This window comes from Mirounga leonina, unplaced genomic scaffold, assembly GCF_011800145.1.
Source record: "Mirounga leonina isolate KUSES-001 unplaced genomic scaffold, KU_Mleo_1.0 Mir_93, whole genome shotgun sequence".
Classification (NCBI taxonomy): Eukaryota; Metazoa; Chordata; class Mammalia; order Carnivora; family Phocidae; genus Mirounga; species Mirounga leonina.
Genome location: NW_023270854.1, coordinates 25,739,195 through 25,762,118, shown reverse-complemented (window position 1 = coordinate 25,762,118; position 22,924 = coordinate 25,739,195). Strand labels below are relative to the sequence as shown.

The following is a 22,924-nucleotide window of genomic DNA, read 5'->3' as shown; positions in this document are numbered from 1 at the left end:
AGCAATGTTTCCTTAAGTAGAACTATTTTTTTTTTTTTTTTTGTACTTTAAATAGACTAAAATATTTGGTGTGGGCGGGGGGAAGGAAATCAGTATTTCGCAATTTTAACTTGAAAACCAGCTGCAATAAAGCCTCAGCTCATCGTTTAAAAAAAAAAAAGTGGAACCACGTCGTACTTTTGACAACCACAGGATTAAAGCTTACAAAGAACACATCTACCGTCTACATCACAGTGCACAGAGGATGCAGGCTCTGAGGACCACAGGCAAACAACAACAGACTCTGCATCCGGCATATTGCATTACAGAATTAATGCTCTATTAGAAAAATCTCACCTCCCGGGGTTGGTGTCCTAGCTGGTAAGCACCTGAGGGGTCGGGGGCCACCAAAACTGAGGGCACTGCTCAGTCTGGATCAGGACACCCAATTCCTTCACCTGCCATTGGCTGATGCATTCGGTAATCTCAATACAACATTCACTGAGAATAAACACTACATTCTGGCTTCCTGAGCAGGACAGTCTGGGGAATGTAGCAGAGGACAGAGCATGAAAGGCCAGATTTTCCCTCAAGCGAAAAGAAATCCACAATACCACTCAGTTTTTGCTTACTGTTAAAAAGTCAAACTTCAGATGAGATTTAACCCCATCAAGACATGATTTGTACTTCCATACACACACAAGTTCTGAAGAACTTCGCTATCTAGTTGCCTCTTCTCTGTTTCATTAAAGCCCCGGTTACCTTCCCTGGATTCCTAAGTGTTTGTCTTACCACCACGTTGGGTCCACAGCAGTTATTGGTTACGAATCTCACATTCCACCCACAGTAATAAGTGATTGGAGGACGCCTATCCAAATATTGGAAATGTTGACAACCCGAACACAGCTGAACGTAATTCCAACGATTACAACGTTTAAGGGAGTAAGGGTCAATCACAAAAACACCTAGGGTGACCCTTCCTCCCGGTGTGCCCAGGACTTCCCCTGGTTTGGAACAAAAAGTCCTGCAGCCAGGGAATGTCTCAGTCCCAAGCACCCCGGGGCCGTCGGTCACCTTGGGCGCACCACTCACTCTTCCCTTAGGATCACTAGGGAAAAGAATTCTCAAGAGCAGAAAGCTACCTATGCGGGCATCAGCTCAAAAAAATTTTTGAGGATGCTTACTAATGGCTAGCTCCTAGGAAGTCCACTCATACCTTATTTAACGGTGTCGATTTTAATAGTCGGTAGTACCCTAAGCAAATGACTGATCAGTGTATATAAAAGTTCATTCCTGAAACCTGTTTTCAGACAAATCCTCTAAAGGTCCTTCTGGTTTTGTCCAGTTATATAGTATTTCACTGAATCTTTTTGAGATTTTCAGAGCTAAATGAATAAATCAGTTTTATATGTCTTTTCATTCTCTTTTTTTAGGTGAAAACACTCTTTGCCAAGTATTTCCCACATTCTTGCTTCATATACTGAAAAGACTGCCAACTGGAGATATTCCCCTCAGACTATAAAGGCCCTGAATTGTTACTTTTAACAGCGTTCTGCCAGCAGGTCTGGCCTTGGGAAGAGATGGCAAAGAGTATTCTCAGATATGAACACTTTTATTTTGCCTACAATGCTGTGATCTAGTTCAACAACTGCACAACTGCTTTCATCTTACCCTTTAGTTTTTCTTGTTTTGCCCTCTTGTATAAAAATGGTTTGTGTCACAGCTTCACTATCACTAATAAAAAGATACAAATATTTATGCCTTAAAGGTCAGGGTCAGAAAACCAAAAATGAAGCCTGAGGTAAAGTTGGTCTAAAAGTGACCAATTTGGGTTCTGCATTTTGCCAGAAACAGGATTAAAAAAACAAAAACAAAAACAAAAACAAAAAAACTTATATCCATGCAGGTTACCGACTTGCTACATATGTGATTATTTCCCCCAATTTTCATTAATCTGTATGTATATTAGTTACATAAACCAAAAAATGACTACATTCTTAAAGCAGGTACATACACTCACCAGAAAAGCACCCTATTCTTTCTCACCAATGTATCTTTTTTTGTTTGAATAATCCAAGAATGTGAATGATGAGACTGACATATCTCTTAAGGGACTTACTGAAAAAAGGAAAATCTCTTTGGGAGAAAAGACTTTAGTAAGACTTCTATCCCTACAGACAGATGCTGAGAATCAACTTGCTGCTACGGCATTGTAAAGGGTAGAACTTAATATAGAACCAGAAATGTGGCAAGTTATCTAGTGACTAACAGCATAAAATAGCCAAGAGCTTTAAAGCCACAGAGAGAAAGAAGAAAAGTGGAGTGTGAGATGGAAAATACATAGTGAAGTATTTTTAGAATTCTAAAACTTCACTTTCGTCCTTTTATCAATATATTATGGATTTCATGGTTCAATAAATTATCTTTAATTAGAAATAGGAAGTAAATGCCTAACCCCCCACCCAAAAGAGCAAACTGAAAATGCTGGAGAAACTAAGAGCTTTTTTATTCTTTCCTCTTTTTTTGGAGAGTAGGACATCATTTTCCAGGAACTGTTTTGAAGAGAAATCTAAAAGCCCTTTGTCTGATATTCACGAATCCTTCTCACTGCCATTAGCCATTAGCATTATTCTTCCAAGGGCCCTTACATCTCAACCAGTGGCTGAAATTTGGGGTCTATTATGGATCTCATGGCAGCAAACCAATCGATGCTGAAGTTAACCTAGGCTAACACACTCTGGTCAGATCCTCTGTGAATCAGAGATGACCCAAAGAACTTTGGGAAATCCATTTCTGTTGAGTACAGCTAAGAAAATTAGATCTGAACCACCTTCGGCCAAAACTACAGGACAACTTGACTTGGTGGTGCTACTTCCCACAGTATCTTAAGCAGCTTAGCAATCTTAAACCAAGAGGAAAAGAACAGGGAGAGGCAATCCAACATTTAAAAAAAAAAAAAGTTAATGCTAAACTAGTACCTTCCAGAGACCACTGGATATGTAATAATTTAATGAGTGGGTGTCTGTTGCCGTTTTGATGTTCATGAATTCCAGTTATGATTCTTAATTATCAAGCTGCCTAAAAATGGCATACTAACTAAACCACCAAATCACGACTCTGGCAGAATAAATAAATTACTCTGTGAAGATCTGAAAGGAAAACGTCTGCAAGCATATTAGGAAACTTTTACTGAGATCAGAGATTTAAACAACAGAACCATTCAACGGTGTTAAAATGTAAGCAGATAAATGACCCCTACTGTTCAGGTTTTTCTAGGAGTGTGTATGTATACATAAATCCATACACATGTTATACAATTTATTTCCTACTAAAAAGATTTAAGGCAGTTATGCTATATATATAAAGTTACCTATAATATCAAGAAATTACATGGACACATTAGACAAGTTATCATAAAGGCTATGATGAGGCTGTCTGTCTCTAGTATACCTGACATTTCCTGGTTGAGGCTCCAAACACAGGAATGCCACTCCAGGAGATGGTTTACCCCTCAATCCCCACGCATAAAAGGTAGTCTGAACAGATAAAATAGTCATGAAAACTTGAAAAGGAAGATATAAAAGGAACTCAACAGTAGGATTCTGACTACCTCTGGAGACCACTCACTACCTTCATTACTCTTGATTGTACTAAACACAACAATCCAATATGCTCCAAGGTGGAAATGGGCTAGTATTACAGGAAAATCATTAGCTGCAACTGCTGGAAAAGTTCCTAATCCTAAACATAACTTAAAATACAATCTATAATTCATGCCCTTTGTTAAGTCACAAAGACATTTAACTGGAGGGAATTTCTGAGCCATTTGTAAGATTTAAGTGACTGACCAAGTGGAACAACATCTACCTTCATGGTGAAGAAATTAGGACCCTGGGTATGAAAAGCACCATCCTTTTTGGTCTTTAGTAAAGTTCAATGGAGAGAAACATTCTGATGTCTGCAGATAAAACATGGTTGGCAAGGAAGAGGGCAACCAGCAAGACCACAAGGGATGCAGTCTGTTATGAGAAGGGGAGGAAGAATACAGTTGTTGATGAATATCAAGAATTTAGCAAAGTAAAGCTCATCAAGCAAAGAAACTGGGCAATAATTTGTCATGTCTGAACCATCGATGAGTTAGAGCAGAGTAAGAGAAAGGATCATGTGTTGCTTATGTCCACAGACTACCTAGTTATCTAAAGAGATACAGGAGAAATGGTGTGGAAGGGGGGCAGTCTGTGAAATTATCATGTGCAGCTACGAAAATATCTGAACATAAAGACAAATTTTAAGTAAGGTGAACATTTTCTGTGTTACTTTATAACTCACCATCAACCAGACCAGGAGAGTACTGAGTACTGAATAAATGCTCAAGTGTTTAATTATTAAATAATAATTTAAAAAAGACAGAAAGATCTTCAAGGTGTATTTGGACAGCTTTCGGAAGAGGTAGAGAAACCAACTGGGCATATATAATCTTTTACTTGATTTCAATTAGCAAGAGACCAGACTGATTGTTTTTCACCTTCAAAGTCTTAGTCTTGATTGAAACCAACCTAAAAGGCACAAATAAATTGAAATTAAAATTATTTTGACAAAGGAGGAAAATCTGGTAAGTTCGAAGGCAGATGAATCAAGCAAAACTGATATGGTTTAAGGTTAAGAAAAACGCTAGATATTAAACAATTTGCAATTATGTACTTAGAATAAGAGTGCCGAATAAGAATATTTTTTCAAGAAAAATTAGGGAGATTTCCTTCTGGCAGAGTGAAAGGTCCTGAGAGAGGAGTAACCCCACAGCTTGAGGGCCAGGACTAAATCCTAGCCATCTTTTCATTACTCAGCACCTAGCACTGTGGCTGGGTAAAGGGCAGACATCAATAAATGTTTACTGAATGAATGGATGACATAATGTATAATTAGTATAACTGGTCTAGGTCGAACCTCATCAGGAAGGTTCCCTGAAGCAGGAGAAAAGAACACAAGCAGGGTTGTTCCAAAAGGTGGGCCAAAGTCCACTCATGTGTTTTAATCCTAAACAGTGCGTACACAGACTTTTCAAACTTTTTTTTTTAAGCCGTAAAACTCTTTTTTAAAAAGAAATCTATATAAACTCCATTACAGAATAAAAACGAAGCTGCCACTGGTTAAACCAAAGTCAATGGGAACATCACCAGCCTCCGATTCCCTACGGCGGCTCTCAACGGACTTGACTGCAACCACCGTCCATCTTAGAAATGTGATGGAAAAACGTGTTCACTCAGTTCTCACGTGAAACCAAGAAAGTTACCAGCCCGGTGGAGGGGGAATTCTGCATAATGCTGCTCATTTAAATAGAGACAAAATTCAACATGGAGAACTTATCACTCAGAAGAATGGAAACAACCCCAATAACGGTGGGGGGGGGAGGGGAATCAACAAAATTTAAGCTGCAGTAGACAAAATAGAATGCAAGAAATAGCGTCTCCTAAAAAGGCATGTAAGATTACTGAACACCAGTGGAGTCAACTGCTGGACAGGTGTTAAGTGCTCAGTATAACAGGTATTTCCAAAGAGCTGAGTCCCAGTTTAATACTGTAGGGATGAAGCCCAACACAGTTGTAGGGGCATACCACCGCTGGAATGCTGTCCTCGGCACTGCTTCGCTAAACACCTCCATCCAAGACTGACTAACTGCCAGGCCCTTCTGCCACTTTCAGAGTTTTCTCCGCCCCCAGCACTGTTCCCTGACATCACTGCAAGTTCTCGAGGAAGTTAAAGCCTTCCAAAGGGCAGAGGCTGCACTGGCTCTCTCCAGCCGGTCTGACAGTAGTTATCCGTGGGACACAGGAAGCCATCTATCACGAAGTAAGGCCACCCTCAACTATTACATATTGTAGAACCCTTCTGGTCCCCAAGTTTGGATCTGGGCAGAGACTTCTGTGTAAGCATGAAGACCTAATAGCGAGTTTCCTTCACAATGAACCTTGGCATTTGATGCCTTTCTCCTTGCCGGGAGTGCCAATCTCCCAGGCTCTCCCCATGGCCTGCTCCCCTTCTCACGTCAAATGTCAGCTCAAGCATCACTTCCTTAGAGAAGCCTTCCCTGCTATGCTCCACCACAGTTCCCTGCTTATCTCCTTCACAGACAAGTGAGCTGATTAAGGGTTATAGTAACTGATGTCTCAGCCATGGCCGGAACCGGATCGAACTTGTTCACCTTGACCCAAAGCAAAGAAAGTTCCTGGCGCACACAAACAGGTGAACAGTAACTATTTGTTGAAAGAATAAAAAATTACTATACCAAGTCTGCATGACCACATACATGTACACACAAATATAGGAAAATGGGGGGATACCTAGTAGAAAACAATCAAATGCTGAGAGTACTGAAAATGATACAGTAGAGACAGCTGAATATGGTTTCAAAGAACAAGTACCAAAGGTATCTATCTCCAAAAATCTGAAAATTTACTAGGAGGGGGTCAGGAGTGGCTATTTCCCTTTTCTCAAGAGATGAAAACAAGAACTATTTAAACGGCAGAGTCAACATCAGACATAAGGATTATTTGCCACCGAGTGGACTACCAACAGAGCTTCTGGAATCTCCTCTAGCCACAGAGCATAAAATGTCATTGGTTATAATAGTCAACCACACATTCAGGATTAGTTAAGAACAGCTCAGACTGTAGGTAATTATAGGCTAAAAAACTTGCTCAACTCCTTCTCCCCCAATGTTTAAAATTCTGAATTCATAATTATGTAAAATAACATAGATTTTACAAATTTAATACAACATACTTTAAAAACAGATGGCCCTTATCTGCTGATCATACCTCAGCATCACTTTTGTAGGTATTCTGCAGAAGCAATTACATTTACAAAAGGTCCATTTCATAATACAATCCGGTAATGGAATCAAATGAAAACTCAGAGAGCACTAGGTCTGCTATTGAAATATTTTAAAATAGCTTTTAAAAAAGACTGTTTATATCTATAGATTGGCTTTAAAAAAAGGATAAATATACTGAAGTAATTGTAGCATTTCCCTGAAAATAATTATACTGCCATTTGTGTTTTGACGAGGTGTCAGGATCAATCGACAGACTGCTTGGTTACACAAGTCTATTACTATCCGTTGAAATCTGATGTGAGACAAAGGGACTTACCCCGGAATGAACTCGTACTGTGCCCCAGAACTAACTGCTGCTGGCAGTATCCGAGCCACCATGACTAGTGATGGATGTCATGCTACACGGTTTTGGTTATCAGGGCAAAAGTGGGAATGGAGAAGAGGTCTGGAAAGATTTTCTGCAAAGTTTCCATCTAGTGAGATTTAGCAGTAAATAACACAAAATGAATGTTTAAGACCCACTGAACACATTGAGGTCAAGGATTTCAAAAGTTAATCCACTTTTCTTCCCCCAAGGGTTTATTTTTGGTAAAAGGCAGAAAAATTAGTTTTTCTACAAGGGAAATCTGCTTCTAAATGATAATTTGAAAATCTTGATATATATTATATATTAAAAAAGACGCACAAAAAGAACGGAGAAGTGGGAATAACAGATTAGGTACTGTAACTTTATAAAGGCTTGCCTAAATCAAGAAGCAGCACACACACACACCGAATTTATGCGAACTAAAAATGTATATAAACAGCACAATACCGTGATACTGGATCATGATACATTACCTGTACACAGAACTACTACTGTTATTAATAAACCTTTGGGACACTCAGTTTTATGCCCAACAAGACATCCGTGAAGTCTTTAAAATCTTCTCTTTCTGCTGTATGGGAGGGTATTTCTAGACACTAATTTTCCCATCTAATATTCGAATATAGGAAACTGATTCCACAAGGTGCTTTAATTGATGAGACCTCAAGTGCTGTTTTCTCTCTTGAATTTTTGGACAGTAAACAGTCCATGGGGACCACACACAAATACTATGACAGAAGAGTTGTTACATTAAGTCTTTTGATGGGACTTGAGTGGTGACGAAGCTTTATGACATGCTCGAGCAACGCACTGAAGGGGATCCCATCTGAGTTAATACTTTGTCCAACCACTGTAGAGGTCCATTCAGATGAAGCTCAATCCAGCAAGGAGTGCTCGTTACCGTCTGCCTTCTATTTAAAAGAATAATACAAGAAAAGAATTATGAAATTAAAAGACCATGGCGATGTTTAGCGACAGGCATTAAGAATTTAGATAAATTAAAAGGCTGTATATACTAAAACCAACATTCTTTTGAACAAGTATTAAGTCAGGATAGCTATTACTTTGAAAAGTATTTAATCCTCAAAGTCTAACAAAATATTTCTAATGACTTTTTTTTTTTTTTTTGCTTTTAAAGAAATTAACAAAAACATTCTCTTCTCCTCAAATTAAAATTAGGAGGGTGACCTGGCTACTTACCATCCAAACTGACACACCTTTAAGCGTGAAGAGAGTCACTAATGATAATCAGGCTAGGACAAGACTCAAACCAGGACTGTCCTAAGCAAACCGGCAGATACAGTCACCCTACTTACTAATCAACCACAGAGCAGAGGATACTCAAATACCAAGTAAAGTCTAAATGGAACAGGGTTCAAATTTCAAGCATACCAAAAAAAAAGAATTCTGACCGAAGCTTATCACAGAATGTTCAGAGCTAGAGTTCGGCTTTCCCTGACTAAGCCAATGAGCAACATCCCCGGCTTTTAATAAGAAACACCTCTAGTACTTCGACATAATGTGACTGTGGGAACTACAAACTGTTCAATGACATCCTGTCACTTGCACGTACTGATCTGCGTTCTGCCTTATTACATACAGTAAGTCGGTGAGTCAGCTTGCTTCTTCAGTGTGACAGCCCTTCAAGCAGGAGAAAAGGCCATTATCAACTCTTCATCTCCAAGTGACACATGTTCAATAAAATTTAAAACTGTATTTCAAAGGATGTGGTTTTCTCTAGTCAGCGCCCCACTATACCCTTCAGAGTTTTCAGTGTTCTCTAGCCAACTTCCAGTGGTGCGTGTCTGACTTTCTGTGCCTGAGAACTTCTCTGCTCTGGCCACGTGTGTAGCAGACTACAAGTGCTAGGAAATGAAGCTCCCCGGTAGCAGCCCCCACCCAATGACACGGGAACTGGCATTTAAATGCCCAGTTTCCTTTCCTTCTGGGTGGGAGAATTCTGCATGTTCGTTACTGTTTCCCATGTTTTCTTAGGGGAATAGCTCTAATGACCCACCCAATACAGCAGATGGCTTAATAATGCTTTTGGCTGCCTTCCCTCCCCTACCTCACTTCCCTACTTCCTCCTTCCTTACCAGTGCTTCCTCCATTTCCTGAATAAACTCCTTGCATTTGAATCCTTGTCTCAGGGTCTGAGACATACACTGTGAGACATGCTGATATGCGATCATTTCTAAAACATGATACGTGGAACATAAAAGCACAACCTCAAATCTGACCCGCACAAACTCACTACCTTATTTTGATTTAGATAGTACACTTTGGTTTATGCAGCTTAAAATTGCACCAGCACATTTCCCAAGTTAACTCACATCATCCAGGAGGCAGAGGCAAGACTGACCCTTATCCATCTTCCCCTTCTCTGTTCGTCCTGTTGCTCCTCAGAGAAAGTTCCTCCTGCCTTCTAGCTCTCCCTCAGATCAGGCCTTCTGCGGGCTTTTGCCAAGATCGCTTTTAATTCTGATTCTGTCATTTGCTGAATTCTGCGTATTTCTCAGTTTGTCTTCAATCAGATCATTTACTACTAGATTAGCTGAATCTTCAGGACTAATTCTTAATCCAGGCCACTGAACAGGGGAGTAGGTTTCAGAAGGCTGTCACTCTTTTTATTTGGGCACACAAATGCACCCGAGACATTATTTATCCCCTACCTATTTACTCATTTCAGTACTGACTCACTTAACTCAGGTATCTTTCTCACTTAAATATAAATTCTTGCACATCTATATTTCCTGTTTACTACATTTCCTGATCTTTATATTGGCAAACATGCTGGTATTACAGAAACTGAAAAATAGTTTTAGAAATCTACCCATTAGCTCTACCTCCTCCGCTCCAGTGTCATTAAGGACAAAAGGTTCCTGGCAACCACCAAGAGTTCACAGATCTAGAAGTACCTGACATTATTCAGATCTGTAAATGTTAAAGGAAACTAGTTTATTACCCAAAGTAGATATATCTCTAACTCTGTATACCAATAAAAACATATTGTATATTACTGCTTCTCATAATTACAGATTTTAAATTCTCTCTGGCTTTAAGAATGGCGGAGTCTGCAGTGCACAAAGGGCAGCACCTCTCTCCACCAATTAAAACTGTCCTTAGCAGGAGAGCTACAAACAGACGTGGAATTCTCCCCGCAGTTCATGTTTAATTGCACTAAATTTCTACTACCATGTTCTGTAATATTCTCATCTCGTGAAGAAAAAAAACAACGTGTGACCTAAACGCCTGGTATCAGATAGTACCATTTGAATCTAATTTTTAATATCAACTCAGGCCAATTCAAGTCCACGGCAAAAAGCAACTCTGCATTCTTTAAAGGCATCATACCTCAAAAGGGAAATGATTAAATGAATTATTCCACTAATGTAACATCTATATTCTTGTAACTTGGACAAAATAATGACAAGTCTTCAATCTAGGATAAAAATATATAATACAATATATATTTTTATAAAAGTATTCAACCAGCAGACCTCAAGTCTCACCCTCTCAAGAGGCACACACCTCCCAAAATTTGTTGAAGATAGAAAATCGAGTCCAAATGAAATGAAATACATTCTGAAGGGCCCAAACTGCCAGATGAAAGAGGAATACTATTGCTCTGCCTTCATATGCAGCAGGTGCCCAGAGAGTAGCAGTATGAGCTGGAGAAGGACTAAGTATTTTATTTATAGTTCTGGCCTTAAAGATGCTAAGGAAGTCTTCCCTTTCTCTGATGTGGAATCCAATCCATTGTTTAATATGGCACTAACCTAACCTATCTTATCCCCTGATGACAAATTAGCTTCTGTAGAACTCAATTATGTAACTGTTACTACTATCCTTGGAGAGGGTGTTAAGAGTCAAGGAGAGCTTTCAAGTCCCAACCCCACCACTCACGAAGTGTCCTTGGGCAAATTATCAAATCTTTTCTAAGCCTATTTCCAAATAAGTATTAGTTTGAACCATTTTTTGCAACCGTATAAAAAAAGAGAGCACAGAAACAGTAATTCTTAGCCAGGCTGAAATGCATGATGTACTGCATTGAAAACACGGCCCAGTGCCTGACGCGGGACAAGTACGCCCTTCTATCTACCTCTCAACTTTATAGTCAGCTGGTCTCAACTCAGCTGTCCAGCCGTATTCTTCTTTCCCTTCTGAGCTCCAGTCAAACTGAACTGCATTCTCGTGTCAGGATGGTAGCTTCCCAACCCCTCCTGCCTAACTGAAATGCCACGCATCTTTCAGAACCTAGATCGTGTGCCGTCTCTACCAGAAGCCTTCCCAGAGCCCCAGTGAAGATGTCTCTCCTTGCATGAACTGACATACGCCTTCAAATATACCCTTTGATGGTATTTCACACCCTACATTACGTTTCAGTAATGCACGTCTGAACAGGTCTTAAATCTGCCTTCCGCAATGCCAGCCCAGGCATTTGCAGGAGTTGTGAGTGCAGAGACCTCCAACTCCCTTTTGTTATTTTGCATAAGCTCTGCTGACTCCATAACCTTAAGGAAAACAGATACATGGGAACTTCAGGAGATGGAAAGAACTGAAGAAAAAAGAATTACATTGTGGAAATTTAAGAACTGAATATGTATTTCATACCGGTATTCTGCTCCCCACCCTTTCACAAAACTCATTCTTATGGTGCACATTCTAGTTAGCTGATACACGGCTTCAAAACCCTGATTAACAGACTGAGCCAGAAGAGCAGCAAATTCCTGGTTGTTGAAGATCTTCAGATTACAGCCTATGATTGAAAAAAGTAAAAACTGTGTAAAAAGAATATCATTGTAAGGCAGTAATTTTTAAAGGGCAACAGATCTTAAAAAATGAGCATGCAAATCATCCCCCGATTCCTAAAATTAACTGCAACTAGAAAAGCTCAGCAGGTTGACAGGATGGGTCGACTGACACTGGTGTATCCATACCTGGTGGAATTTTACACACTGTTGCGGGGTGCCACCCGTATCTCTGATTGCAGTTGGGGCTCTGCACAAAGATTGCACTATCACTTAGGCACTCAGCAAAAACTTCTCCACCTATGTAATATAAGCGCACTCCTCTCCCTAAAACAAAATACATACGGGATTAGTTTTATAACATTTCCTGTTTCAGCATGACTTTGGAAGAGTCTCTTCTTGGATGAGTATTAAAATGATGGAAGCTATTTTGATAACCCTTCCCATAGCGATGCTTTTCTGAAGCCTAACTGTGAAACACACCACTCTATATTTTTCCAAGTGTTTTTTAACAAAGAGTTTATTGATTTCCAAATATAACACATGCTTATCAAAAGTATTTTGACAATGCAGAAAAGTACACAGCTAGTAAAATAATTTCATACAAATTATGTATTATTTTAAAATAAGTAAAAGAAATTGAGTTAAGTTTAAAGGAATTAACTCTTTGGGTAAATATGCCTTCACTATAATAAATACTATTTCCTTAACAATCCCACTAAGGTTAAGAAAAAAAGCAAATAAAAATCAAGACATTGGAATCATTTGCCCTTTTTAAAATTACATATTAAGGTGACAACTAAATCCCTAGACAGATAAGCAGAATTAGGTAAGGAAAGAATAAGCTGGAAGATTTTAACAGACTTCTTTCAGAATCTAACAAATCAAATACATACAAAATATTAGAGACAAAAGGATTTAAAAAAGCCAACCATGAAAGGCAGAGATCTAAGACAGCACCTAAGGTTCTCACCCCTGGTGTGTATACATCTCTATTAGTCAGTCAAGCATGAATCCAGGTGCCGCTGTTAAGGAGTTTTTCCAGATGTAATTAAGATCTCAAATCAGCTGACCTCAAGAAGAGGCGATTCTCTCTTGGTGGGCCTGACTTAATCAGGTGATATCCCTTAGAAAGGACTGGGCTGTCCCTGGTGAAGGCGGATTCAAAATGTGAGCGAGCGGGTTCAACAGCAGAGATTCTCCGTGGCTCACTGTGAAGACTGAGGGTCCATAGGGCAAGGAATGCTGGTGGCCTCTAGCTGCTGAGAACAGCTTCTAGCGGCCAGGCTGCAGGAAATGAGGCCCTTGGGGCTACAACTTCAGGGAAGTGGACTCTGCAACAATCATGAGCTCAGAAGAGGACCTCAAGCTCCAGACGAGAACACGGCCCAGTCCACACCACGGTCTCCCTTTCTGAGACCCGGAGAAGACTCCTAACCCATGCCTGGACTCCTGACCCGCAGCAACTGTGATATCACAACTTTGTGTAGTTTCAGGCTGGTAAGTGTGTGGGAACGTGTTATGCGACACAAGAAAACTAACCTACAGTCCAGATTTAACACATAAACACAGAACCTGACACCCACCTCTCCTGACCACAGACTATTGTAAAACCACCAAACATGTCCTTGACCATCAGGAAAAGATTAAATCCAAACAGGAGAGATTTTCCAGGCTATAGTCTCTGATCAAAACCACCCGATAAGTTAGAAATCAAAAGTAAAAAGACAATCCAAGAATTACAGCAATCTAAGATTGTGTAGAGAAGTATATATGGAAGAGAAAACCTTCTGTTATCTGTATGCAGAACCCCAATTAAAACACAGGCAGAAACAGAACTATTTTAGTTAAGGGTCGGGTGAGTATTCGGAAGCCCTCCTTACCCACAAGACACCTAAGATTACATAAAATTTACACACCACACAAGATCTGAGAAATTCCACACAGAGCCACATCACAGCCCTGCGTAGAATCACACTTGCTGTTTAGTGACCAGCATTATTTCTCACAAGAAGCGATGGTTAATTCATCAGAAACAGAAGCAAACTACGGTTAAAAGAGGTTCCTTTAAGGTAATGAGAACTATGTTCAGTTATATTAGTGGCACTCAAACTTTTTTTTTACCTCACTGCCAAAAAAATACTGGAGACCCCAAAGAGTCGCTGTTTATGTGGATTGCATCTATGGAAACTTACCACACTTGATATTAAAACTGAGATTCAAAAAAAATGTATTAATTCATTTAGAAATCTAAATAATAAACCTATTACATATTCATGTAAATAACATGGTTATGAAAAATAACAATTTCCCCTCCCCCCCAAAACTAGTGAGAATAGCAATGCTTTACGTTTTTGCAACTCTAATGCCTGGCTTAACAGAAGAGAGTTGGATTCTCGGCAGATCCTACATGTAGTCGCTTGCAAAATCACGTCTTGTAGCTTCTGGAATATTTCACCGTACATTCACGAGTGAATGAGAGTGAAAAAGGCTAATAGGATCTTAGTAGCATTATGAAAATAGTTTTGACCTCACAAACGTGCTAAAAGGATATTGGGACTACTACCTTTTGAGATCCCCTGATTTATTTTTTCGACTACGTATTAAATAGCGGTTCTTGTTTAAAATCTCTTGCTTCAGATTAATGGTGAGCGGATTTAATTACTTAATATATGAACTCACGGGAGGGAGAAATACTAGGAGATGTCAACAAGCTGAAAAAAAAAGTCATGATTTGTTAAAATTATTATTCTGAAATCTGAACACGACAATCCTAAGACTGGTAGAGACTCAGCAAAGTAATTTTAACACCTTTTTTTAATTGACGGACCTCCCAGTATCAAGGGTGCCAAATACACAGAAGCCAGCGGCAAGAGTGGGATCTGTGAAAGCAGCGAAGCCGTGCACGGACAATGACAGACGAGGCAGGCGACTGCACACAAGCCCTTGATGCGGTAAACCACATGGTGCTCCCACTATGAGTATGCGGCATCGGTTCTTCACACAAGGGAGAAACACATACCTATATGTCTTCTTGTCATTTCTACAGTCGCATTTCGGTTGACGTTGGAGAGCAACCCTAGGCAGAACCTCTCTGAATTGGATGGATCTGTGAAACCGTCTACAGTGAGTGAGGGCTGTGACGCGTGGAAGGTCTCGCCGACCCTCTGGTTTAATTCATAGTATGCTATTGAACACCAAAATGCAGGTTCTGAGTAAGTAACTGGCTGCAAATCTGGGGAAAAAAACCAAACCCATAAAAGCAAGAAATGTTGTGTGAACAGTTCAAGCCAAGAAGAGACTGAATATCATCAGCTATCTGTACGTGCTCTACCCCAGATTCCCCTGGCTACTGCTCAGGAAGCTGACTTAACATCTACACCACAAACTCCGGTCTCCATTAGATCATACCAGATTTCCAATGTCTCAGATTTCCCCCAACTCATACAGTCATCTAATCTTCAAACATCTTCTTTAGACTTTACGGTGGCTCATGTTCTACTAGTAGTTTTATCCAAGTTCATGTTCAAATATAAAACCATCGCAGGCAAAGTACATCAACTTGCATAATAAAACTAATTTTGGGGTAGGATGAAGTGGAAGAAAGCTGGAGCAAGGACTGGACTTAAAAGCCAAAAGATAGAAGAAAAATTCTATCATAATAATAGGATACAAAATACGACATATTTTTGACACTGTCTATTTTAACAGGAGATTCTCTGTGAGTTACCCTAGTTACAAAAATAGAAAACCCACGCATACACAAGAAACAGCAAGTAATAAAACACAAAAAGCATGCAAGTGAAAACAGAATACGGAATCAAAAGAATTTACATATTTAATGGGAAAACTAGGGCCACATGAATTTAACTTCTATAATTTTGATTAAAAGACACAAGGAGGGGTGCCTGGGTGGCTCAGTCAGTTAAGCGTCTGCCTTCTCAGCTGGGAGTCTGCTTCTCCCTCTGCCCCTCTTGTGCTCTCTCTCTCTCCAATAAATAAATAAAATCTTTTAAAAAAAGACATAAGGAATATCATGAAAAATATGAAAATTTTTCCTAATGTGTGTAGAAACCGAAGAGACATTGTGAAATACTGAGGTAAACTGAAGGCCAAGAATTAACTACACAACGTATACACACACACACACACACACACACACACACACCCCTCTCCCATCCCCCATACACATGTGTGTGTATACATACATATACACATAGATATACACTTCATATTAATAACTGCTATTACAAAATACATCCTAAAATAAACATACCCATATAAATCTAGCCATAATAGGTCGTAACACTTTCCATGAAGAATATGATTTCCACGAATAGAAAGATTAGGTCTGTATGCTCATCTATGCCAGGAGAAAACAGTTTTAATAGTATTAAGGCAAATTACCATTTTTAAAAAGCACAAATTTGAACAATCATTTGATTATTCATTGGGATCCGCTTCTCATATATATGAAAAGTAATTATCAGAGAAGACATATAATTTACTCACATAGTGTAAACCGGTGGGGGGAAAGAATTTGCAACTTACCCAAACTATGATTAACGGGGGAAAGAGTAGTAGGAGATAGTTCTGCTGGAGATCCTGAAACAAAAGGATTCGATCTTATAATAGATGTGCAAGTATTTCCAGAACTTCTGACCAAATAATAAATAAATGAATAAAATGAGGATACATCTGGTTGTAATTAATGATCACAAATAATACAGATAAGTTACATCCTAAGAATTCAAAATACGCAAGTGCTATATGGGAATTTAATTTTGAAGGTTTCAGTATATACAAGGTACAAAAGAATATAAACAGTCCTGGCTTCTAGCCACCCAGTTCCCCTTCCCAAAGGCATCCAGTGTTGCCAGTTCTTTGTGTACTCTTCCAGAAATATTCTATGAACCACACAAGCAAATGTATTTTTCTGTACTCCCCCACCTTGCTTTTTATATACAAACAGTAACCGTTCTGAACTTTGCTTTTATTCTACTTACTGATTCAGGAATGCTGATGTGTCCTTATTTCTCTCTCCCTCTCTATATTAGCCACATAAGCTTAAATTATGGTGTATTATGATCCTATATTGATAGATACTCAAGACTATTTTCAATCTTCTGCTTTATGAACCAAGATTGCAATGACTAATCTTGTACATTTTGCATACTTTCAATCCTATCATTCTCTTAACAGAGAAACCGCCAGGTCCAAGGGCTATACAACCGTGATTTTGATAGATTTTGCCCAAACTGTCATCTATAGGGGTTGTACCAGTTTGCAGTCCCAGTAGCAACTGGTGTTACCAGGATGAATGGTGTTAGCTCATGTGTTAGCACTAGCACTGATCGGTGAAAACATGGTTTCACAAGTATAGTTTTAATTTGTATTTCACTTATAAATGACATGGAGCAAGCAGCTTTATACTTCTTTATATTGCAGTTCCTTTGTGTGAATAGTCTCTTGGCTCACGTTTCTATAGTGATGTGGATCACTCTTCTCACTGATTTCTAGAAGGCTCTTTATGTACTGGGGTTATTGGTCCTTTTATGTTATGGGTTGTTCATATCTCTTACGACTCTCTTCGTAATTTTGATTAAGCAGAATTAAAAAAACCTTTCATGTACTTTATCAATCATTTTGGGGTGTCACACTTTGATAAAACGGTCATGACAGCTGGATATTCTTGACTGACTCTTAACTTTAAGGAGATACTTCTAGTGTTTTCCCATTAAGTATGACGTGGATTTGGGGATGAGAGATAAAATTCCTTATTTAGCGTTTTTGCATCAATAATCTCAAACAGGGGTGCCTGGACAGCTCAGTGGGTTAAGCATCTGCCTTTGGCTCAGGTCATGATCCCGGGGTCCTGCGATCAAGACCCGCATCGGGCTCCCTGCTCAGGAGGGAGTCTGCTTCTCCCTCTGCCCCTCCCCCTGCTCATGCTCTCTCTTCTCAAATAAATAAATAAAATCTTAAAAAAAAAATCTCAAAAATACTGGTCTACAGATTTACACTGTAAGTGCAATGTTACGCTGCCTCAAGATGACAATCTAGAAGCTTTATGTCTTTTTTATGTTCTGTAACAGTTTGGCACTGTAATAAAACACTTTTTAATAGTTTGGTACAATTCTGTGCAAAACTGTTTGCAGTGAGTAATTTTCTAGGGTTTACCCTAGGACATTGCTCTACTTCTTCTATGAAAGTTCACTGTTAAGATATTTTCTGGAGTCAGTTTTGGTAAATTATATTTCTTAGAAAATTACCCATTTCTTCCAGTTTTGGGTAAACAGGTTAAACCTAATCAAGAAAGTAAGGGGAGGGGGCAGAAATACATAAAATAAGAAAAAAGAACAACCACACACACAGAGAAAAAATAGAATTATTCAGAGACTACTTCACTCAATTCCATGTAATTAAATTTTAAAACACATTTGCAGCAAATGTTGTTAATTAATGTAATTACAGAATACATTGTTTTCTGATCATCTTTTCTACCTATCTTCGGAAAGTTATGTAAAAAAGCATGCATACTTCAAATATCACAGCAATGGTGTGGCTGTAGACTAAGACAGGTCAGACCCCCACCGCTACGCCCACACTGCAACAACCATGACGTAAAATAGCAGGTGACACAGGTGGAATGGCAACCCCCAGATAAACAGATGAATCAAAACTACAGAACAGGTGATAATCAGAACAATCTTCCATAAGAAAATTAAGTTCTTTTTTTGTTCTTCAGTTTGAAAAATCTGTTGGCAAGTCACAACAGGTCCAACTAAGAAAGGTCAAAATATATTTAGAACAATGAACTAAAACTCACCATTTCCTGAAGCTGATATAAAATAAACAAAGCTACTGTGAGAAATGGAGGAAACTGCCCAATTATTCACATCTCTTAACTATTGATTCCTCTACTAAATACTTATCACTTCGCAGAAGTGACCAGTTAGAATTACAGATTTAGAAGAATGGTTCATTATAATCACACATAAAATTTTAAGAAGTTAAACAATTCATTAGAAACTTTTTTTACAGATGCAGGATCTAGTTACAATGTAGCTGTTAAGTGCTGCCTTGTCTTTGCCCCCTGCTCAAAATAAAGCTGTTACCTTTCTAGCCCTGTCCGCCATGGTGCTTAGCAGCCAGGGATGCATGGTCTCAGACGTGTTTACCAAGTAAAACACTGACTTGAGGGGCGCCTGGGTGGCTCAGTCATTAAGCGTCTGCCTTCGGCTCAGGTCATGATCCGAGGGTCCTGGGATCGAGCCCCACATCGGGCTCCCTGCTCAGCAGGGAGTCTACTTCTCCCTCTCCCACTCCCCCTGCTTGTATTCCCTCTCTCGCTGTGTCTCTCTCTGTCAAATAAATAAATAAAATCTTTTAAAAAAAATAAAAAAAATTTAAAAAAAAAAGAAACTTTTTGTACAAAGAGGCAAATTAACTGATAATTAACCTATTAGTTACTCATATATTCATGCAGCTACTGAAGTCTGCAACTTCTGGTTATGAGGAGTAAGAAATACCCTAGTATTCAGGCAGCGATTACTAGAATATTGGCAGTTAAAACATCTAGAGGAATCCTTGTGTATTTTTGTATACAAATTTGCATATAGTTGTAGAATACATTTTTCTTTTTTCTTTTTTCAAGATTTTTAAAATTTCTTTGTCAGAGAGAGAGGGAGAGCTTGTACAAGCAGGGGAAGCGGCAGGAAGAGAGAGAAGCAGGTCCCCCACTGAGCAAGGAGCCCAACACAGGACTTGATCCCAGGACCCTGATGAGCCAAAGGCAGATGCTTAGCTGACTGAGCCACCCAGGCATCCCAGGAAACATTTTTCAATGAGGAAACTTTAGGTCAAGGGGAATGTGTATTAAATTTTTATAACTGCCAAAGTACCTCCCCAAAATGTTTAGTTCCACCAACAATTTATGAGCTAGTGTTTCTTCACACCGTGTCACTAGCTTCTGATATTTGCCTATTTGACTGATAGGGTGAAAGAGACTACTCTGCATTTTTTAATTTTTATTTTTGTTGTAAATGGTACATTCATATAGTTTTTGTCCATTTTTCTATTATTTATTATTTTTCTTCTTAACTTGTAAGTGGTTTTAAATTTTGAAATCAATTAGACTGGCCATTCGTTTGCAAGTATTTCCCCAAGTTTTTGGTTTCTTTTGATATAGCTTTCAAGGGGACATTAAATTTTTTAATCAAACATTACTTTTTAGCAGTTTTAGGTTCACAGCAAAAGTGAGCAAAAATTACCAAGACCTCTCATATAGCCATGTACACATACATGTATAATCAATCTCCCCTGCAATGAGTACCTAGCACCACAACGGTTCTTTTATTGTTATCAAGGAACTGACATCGACACATCATTATCACCCAAAGCCCATAGTTTACATGAGGGTTCATTCTTAGTGTTGTACATTCTATGGGTTTTGACAAACATGTAATAATACCTATTCACCATGTAGTATTATACAAAATAGTTTCACTACCCTAAAAATCCCCTGTGCTCCCCCTATTCATCTCTTCCTCCCCTCTGACCCTTGGGTATCACAGATCTTTTTATTGTGTCTATAGTTTTCCCTTTTCCAGAATGTCATATAGTTGGAATCATAAAGCATGTAGCCTTTACAGACTAGCTTCTTTCACTTGCAATATGCATTTAAGGTTCCTCCACGTCTTTTCATTACTTGGTAGCTCATTTCTTTCTAATGCTGAATAATATTCCCTTCTCTGGAAGTACCACTGTTTATTTATCCACTCACCTACTGAGTGCTTCCAAGTTTTGGCAATTATGAATAAAGCTGCTATACACATCCATGTGCACGCTTCTGTGTGTCCATACATCTTCAACTCATTTGGGTAAACACTATGAGTGTGACTGCTGGATCATACGGTAAGAGTATGTTGAGTTTTGTCAGAAGCTGCCAATGTGTCTTCCAGAGGAACTGTACCATTTTGCATCCCCACCAGCAATGAATGAGAGTTCCTGTTGCTCCACATCCTCACAAGCATTTGGCATTGCCAGTGTTTGGATTCTGGCCATTCCAAGAGGTGTGTTGGGGTAACATTTTAAATTTTATTTATTCAAATTTGTCAGTATTTTCTCTGATGGTTTTATATGTTACATATTTCTTGCTCAGTTTATTTTAAAAATTCCTCATTGTCATGTACTAAAAATTATAGGGTTTCATTTTTTACATTTAAGTGTTTGCTCCAAATGGAATTCATTTAGTATGAGATGAATTACATGTTTAGCATTTAATTTTATAATTTTTTTGAGGAATTTTAAAATTAGTAGGAATTTCCTAAGCAAAATTAATGGCTAAAAATATATTAAGTTTGAGTAAATTAGCCAACCATAAATTAATAGCACACAAGTGAAACAATAAAAAGAGAATTATTCTTTCAAAAGGCACATACAAAAGGACTTACAGGTCTTAAATTCATTCCTTTGCTTTCCTATTACAGAGAAAATCCTAAAGAACTGAACTTATCTACTATTTTGTTCTTAGACCAAAAAGGCTTAAAAAGCAAGCTTTAAAAAACCTAATTTACTGAGTAGAGACCCATCGCTTTCACAGACCTTTCAGAAAACTGGGAATCATGCTGGGGTACTCCTTCAACCTTGCCCTACCTAATCACCAAGCAAGTCCTACACCTCAGCAATGTATCTCAAAAGCATCCAGAAACCAGCCAGAGAAGTCTACTGCAGTAGTCAGGAATAGGGTGTCCAGAATCTCACATCCTAGGTGCAAATTTCTGTCACTTTTTAGCTCTTTTTCTCTGATGTCCACTGCAGTGTTGTGTTTTTATTTTTAGTTTTTATAAACACTGACCCTTTTAAAATTAAGAGTATAGTTATTACTAGATGAAGGAAATTACATGGAATGCTTATATTTCTTTGTTTTACCTAACTTTAATTTTTTATAATAAACATCCACTTGGTATAGAATTCAAAATGTTGCAGCATAATTTCATCTGTAAAATACTCTTTTATTTGACGTAGAATGGTAGAAATATTAGATAAAGCAAAAAAAGAAAAAAGAAAAAAAGACGTTATATGTAATATGTCAATTCCAGCTCAAAAAATATACATTTTCCTCATGTTTCTTTATTACGTGCTATGCATTTTCAAATTTTCAATGAGCATGAATTCTGTTTATAAGAATAAAGGTACTTTTCTTTTGCTTTTATTAATAACTTCTACAGGGTTTCCCTTATAATTAGAACGTAGAAGACTGAGAAAAACCCTGGCTCCCAAAATAACCATAAGAAAATACTGGAAACACTAAAACAATTTTATTTTTCTTTAGAGTTACCAAAAAGCTGTACATCTATTTAAGTCGAAGTGAGCTAGTTTGCAGAGGGGGATGAAGTCTTCCTATGGAAGCAGGGAGTGGGGACCATCTTCATCACTGAGAGCGCCTGCCAAGTCTGGACACAGACACACAGGACTGGGCTTGTCAAAGGAAAAACCAACTAATATTCTAATGGCCAAGCGCAGGCAAATGGAATCTGAGAAGCCCAAGCATGGGCATAGTCCTCCTCTTCATCAGCCAATTCTAACCTGAGTTAGCCAATTCTAGCTGAGTACAGGGTAGCACAGGAAGTTTGGGGAAAGGCTGGAAAGCAGTGAGAGATCCTGCAGTCTTGCCATACCCGTATCTAAAAACCTGCTGAGGTAGGAGGCTACCCCTACCTTCAAGCCTGTGGTGATCTAACATTAATTAAAACATCAAATCATCACCCATCCAACTCAACTCCTAATCATGTGGAAGAGATCAGATTAAAAGGGGAAGGCTTTCCAGGGGAGAGTATTATCTATATTACTCTCTAGTATTATTTTAGACGTAATACCCAGCATGCAGTTAAAAAAACAAACATGAGACGTGCAAAGTAGTAGGAAAAACTGACCCTTAATGAAAAGATAGAAGTCAACAGAAGCAGACTACATATGAAGCAGGTACTGGAA

The 22,924-nt window shown here is 38.7% G+C and overlaps 1 protein-coding gene and 1 non-coding gene across 5 annotated transcripts in view; one reads left to right on the top strand and one right to left on the bottom strand.

Moving 5' to 3' along the window:
• Positions 1–2,513: 2,513 nt before the first annotated feature.
• The window catches only part of SMAD2 (SMAD family member 2), an 82,094-nt gene continuing 61,683 nt past the window's right edge, over positions 2,514–22,924 (bottom strand). For 3 of the 4 annotated variants that reach the window (XM_034996040.1, XM_034996038.1, XM_034996039.1), the window contains 5 exons: positions 16,481–16,534; positions 14,952–15,164; positions 12,119–12,256; positions 11,793–11,937; positions 2,514–8,089 (listed from right to left, as the gene is read on the bottom strand). In XM_034996040.1, coding sequence (XP_034851931.1) covers positions 7,966–8,089; positions 11,793–11,937; positions 12,119–12,256; positions 14,952–15,164; positions 16,481–16,534 — 674 coding nt within the window. In that variant the 3' untranslated portion in view covers positions 2,514–7,965. The remainder of the gene's footprint in view (positions 8,090–11,792; positions 11,938–12,118; positions 12,257–14,951; positions 15,165–16,480; positions 16,535–22,924) is intronic. The other variant, XM_034996041.1, reaches the window with a different exon arrangement.
• Positions 18,974–19,104, top strand: LOC118004797. The gene has a single exon (XR_004677686.1). It is a non-coding gene; the product is annotated as a small nucleolar RNA SNORA63 (small nucleolar RNA).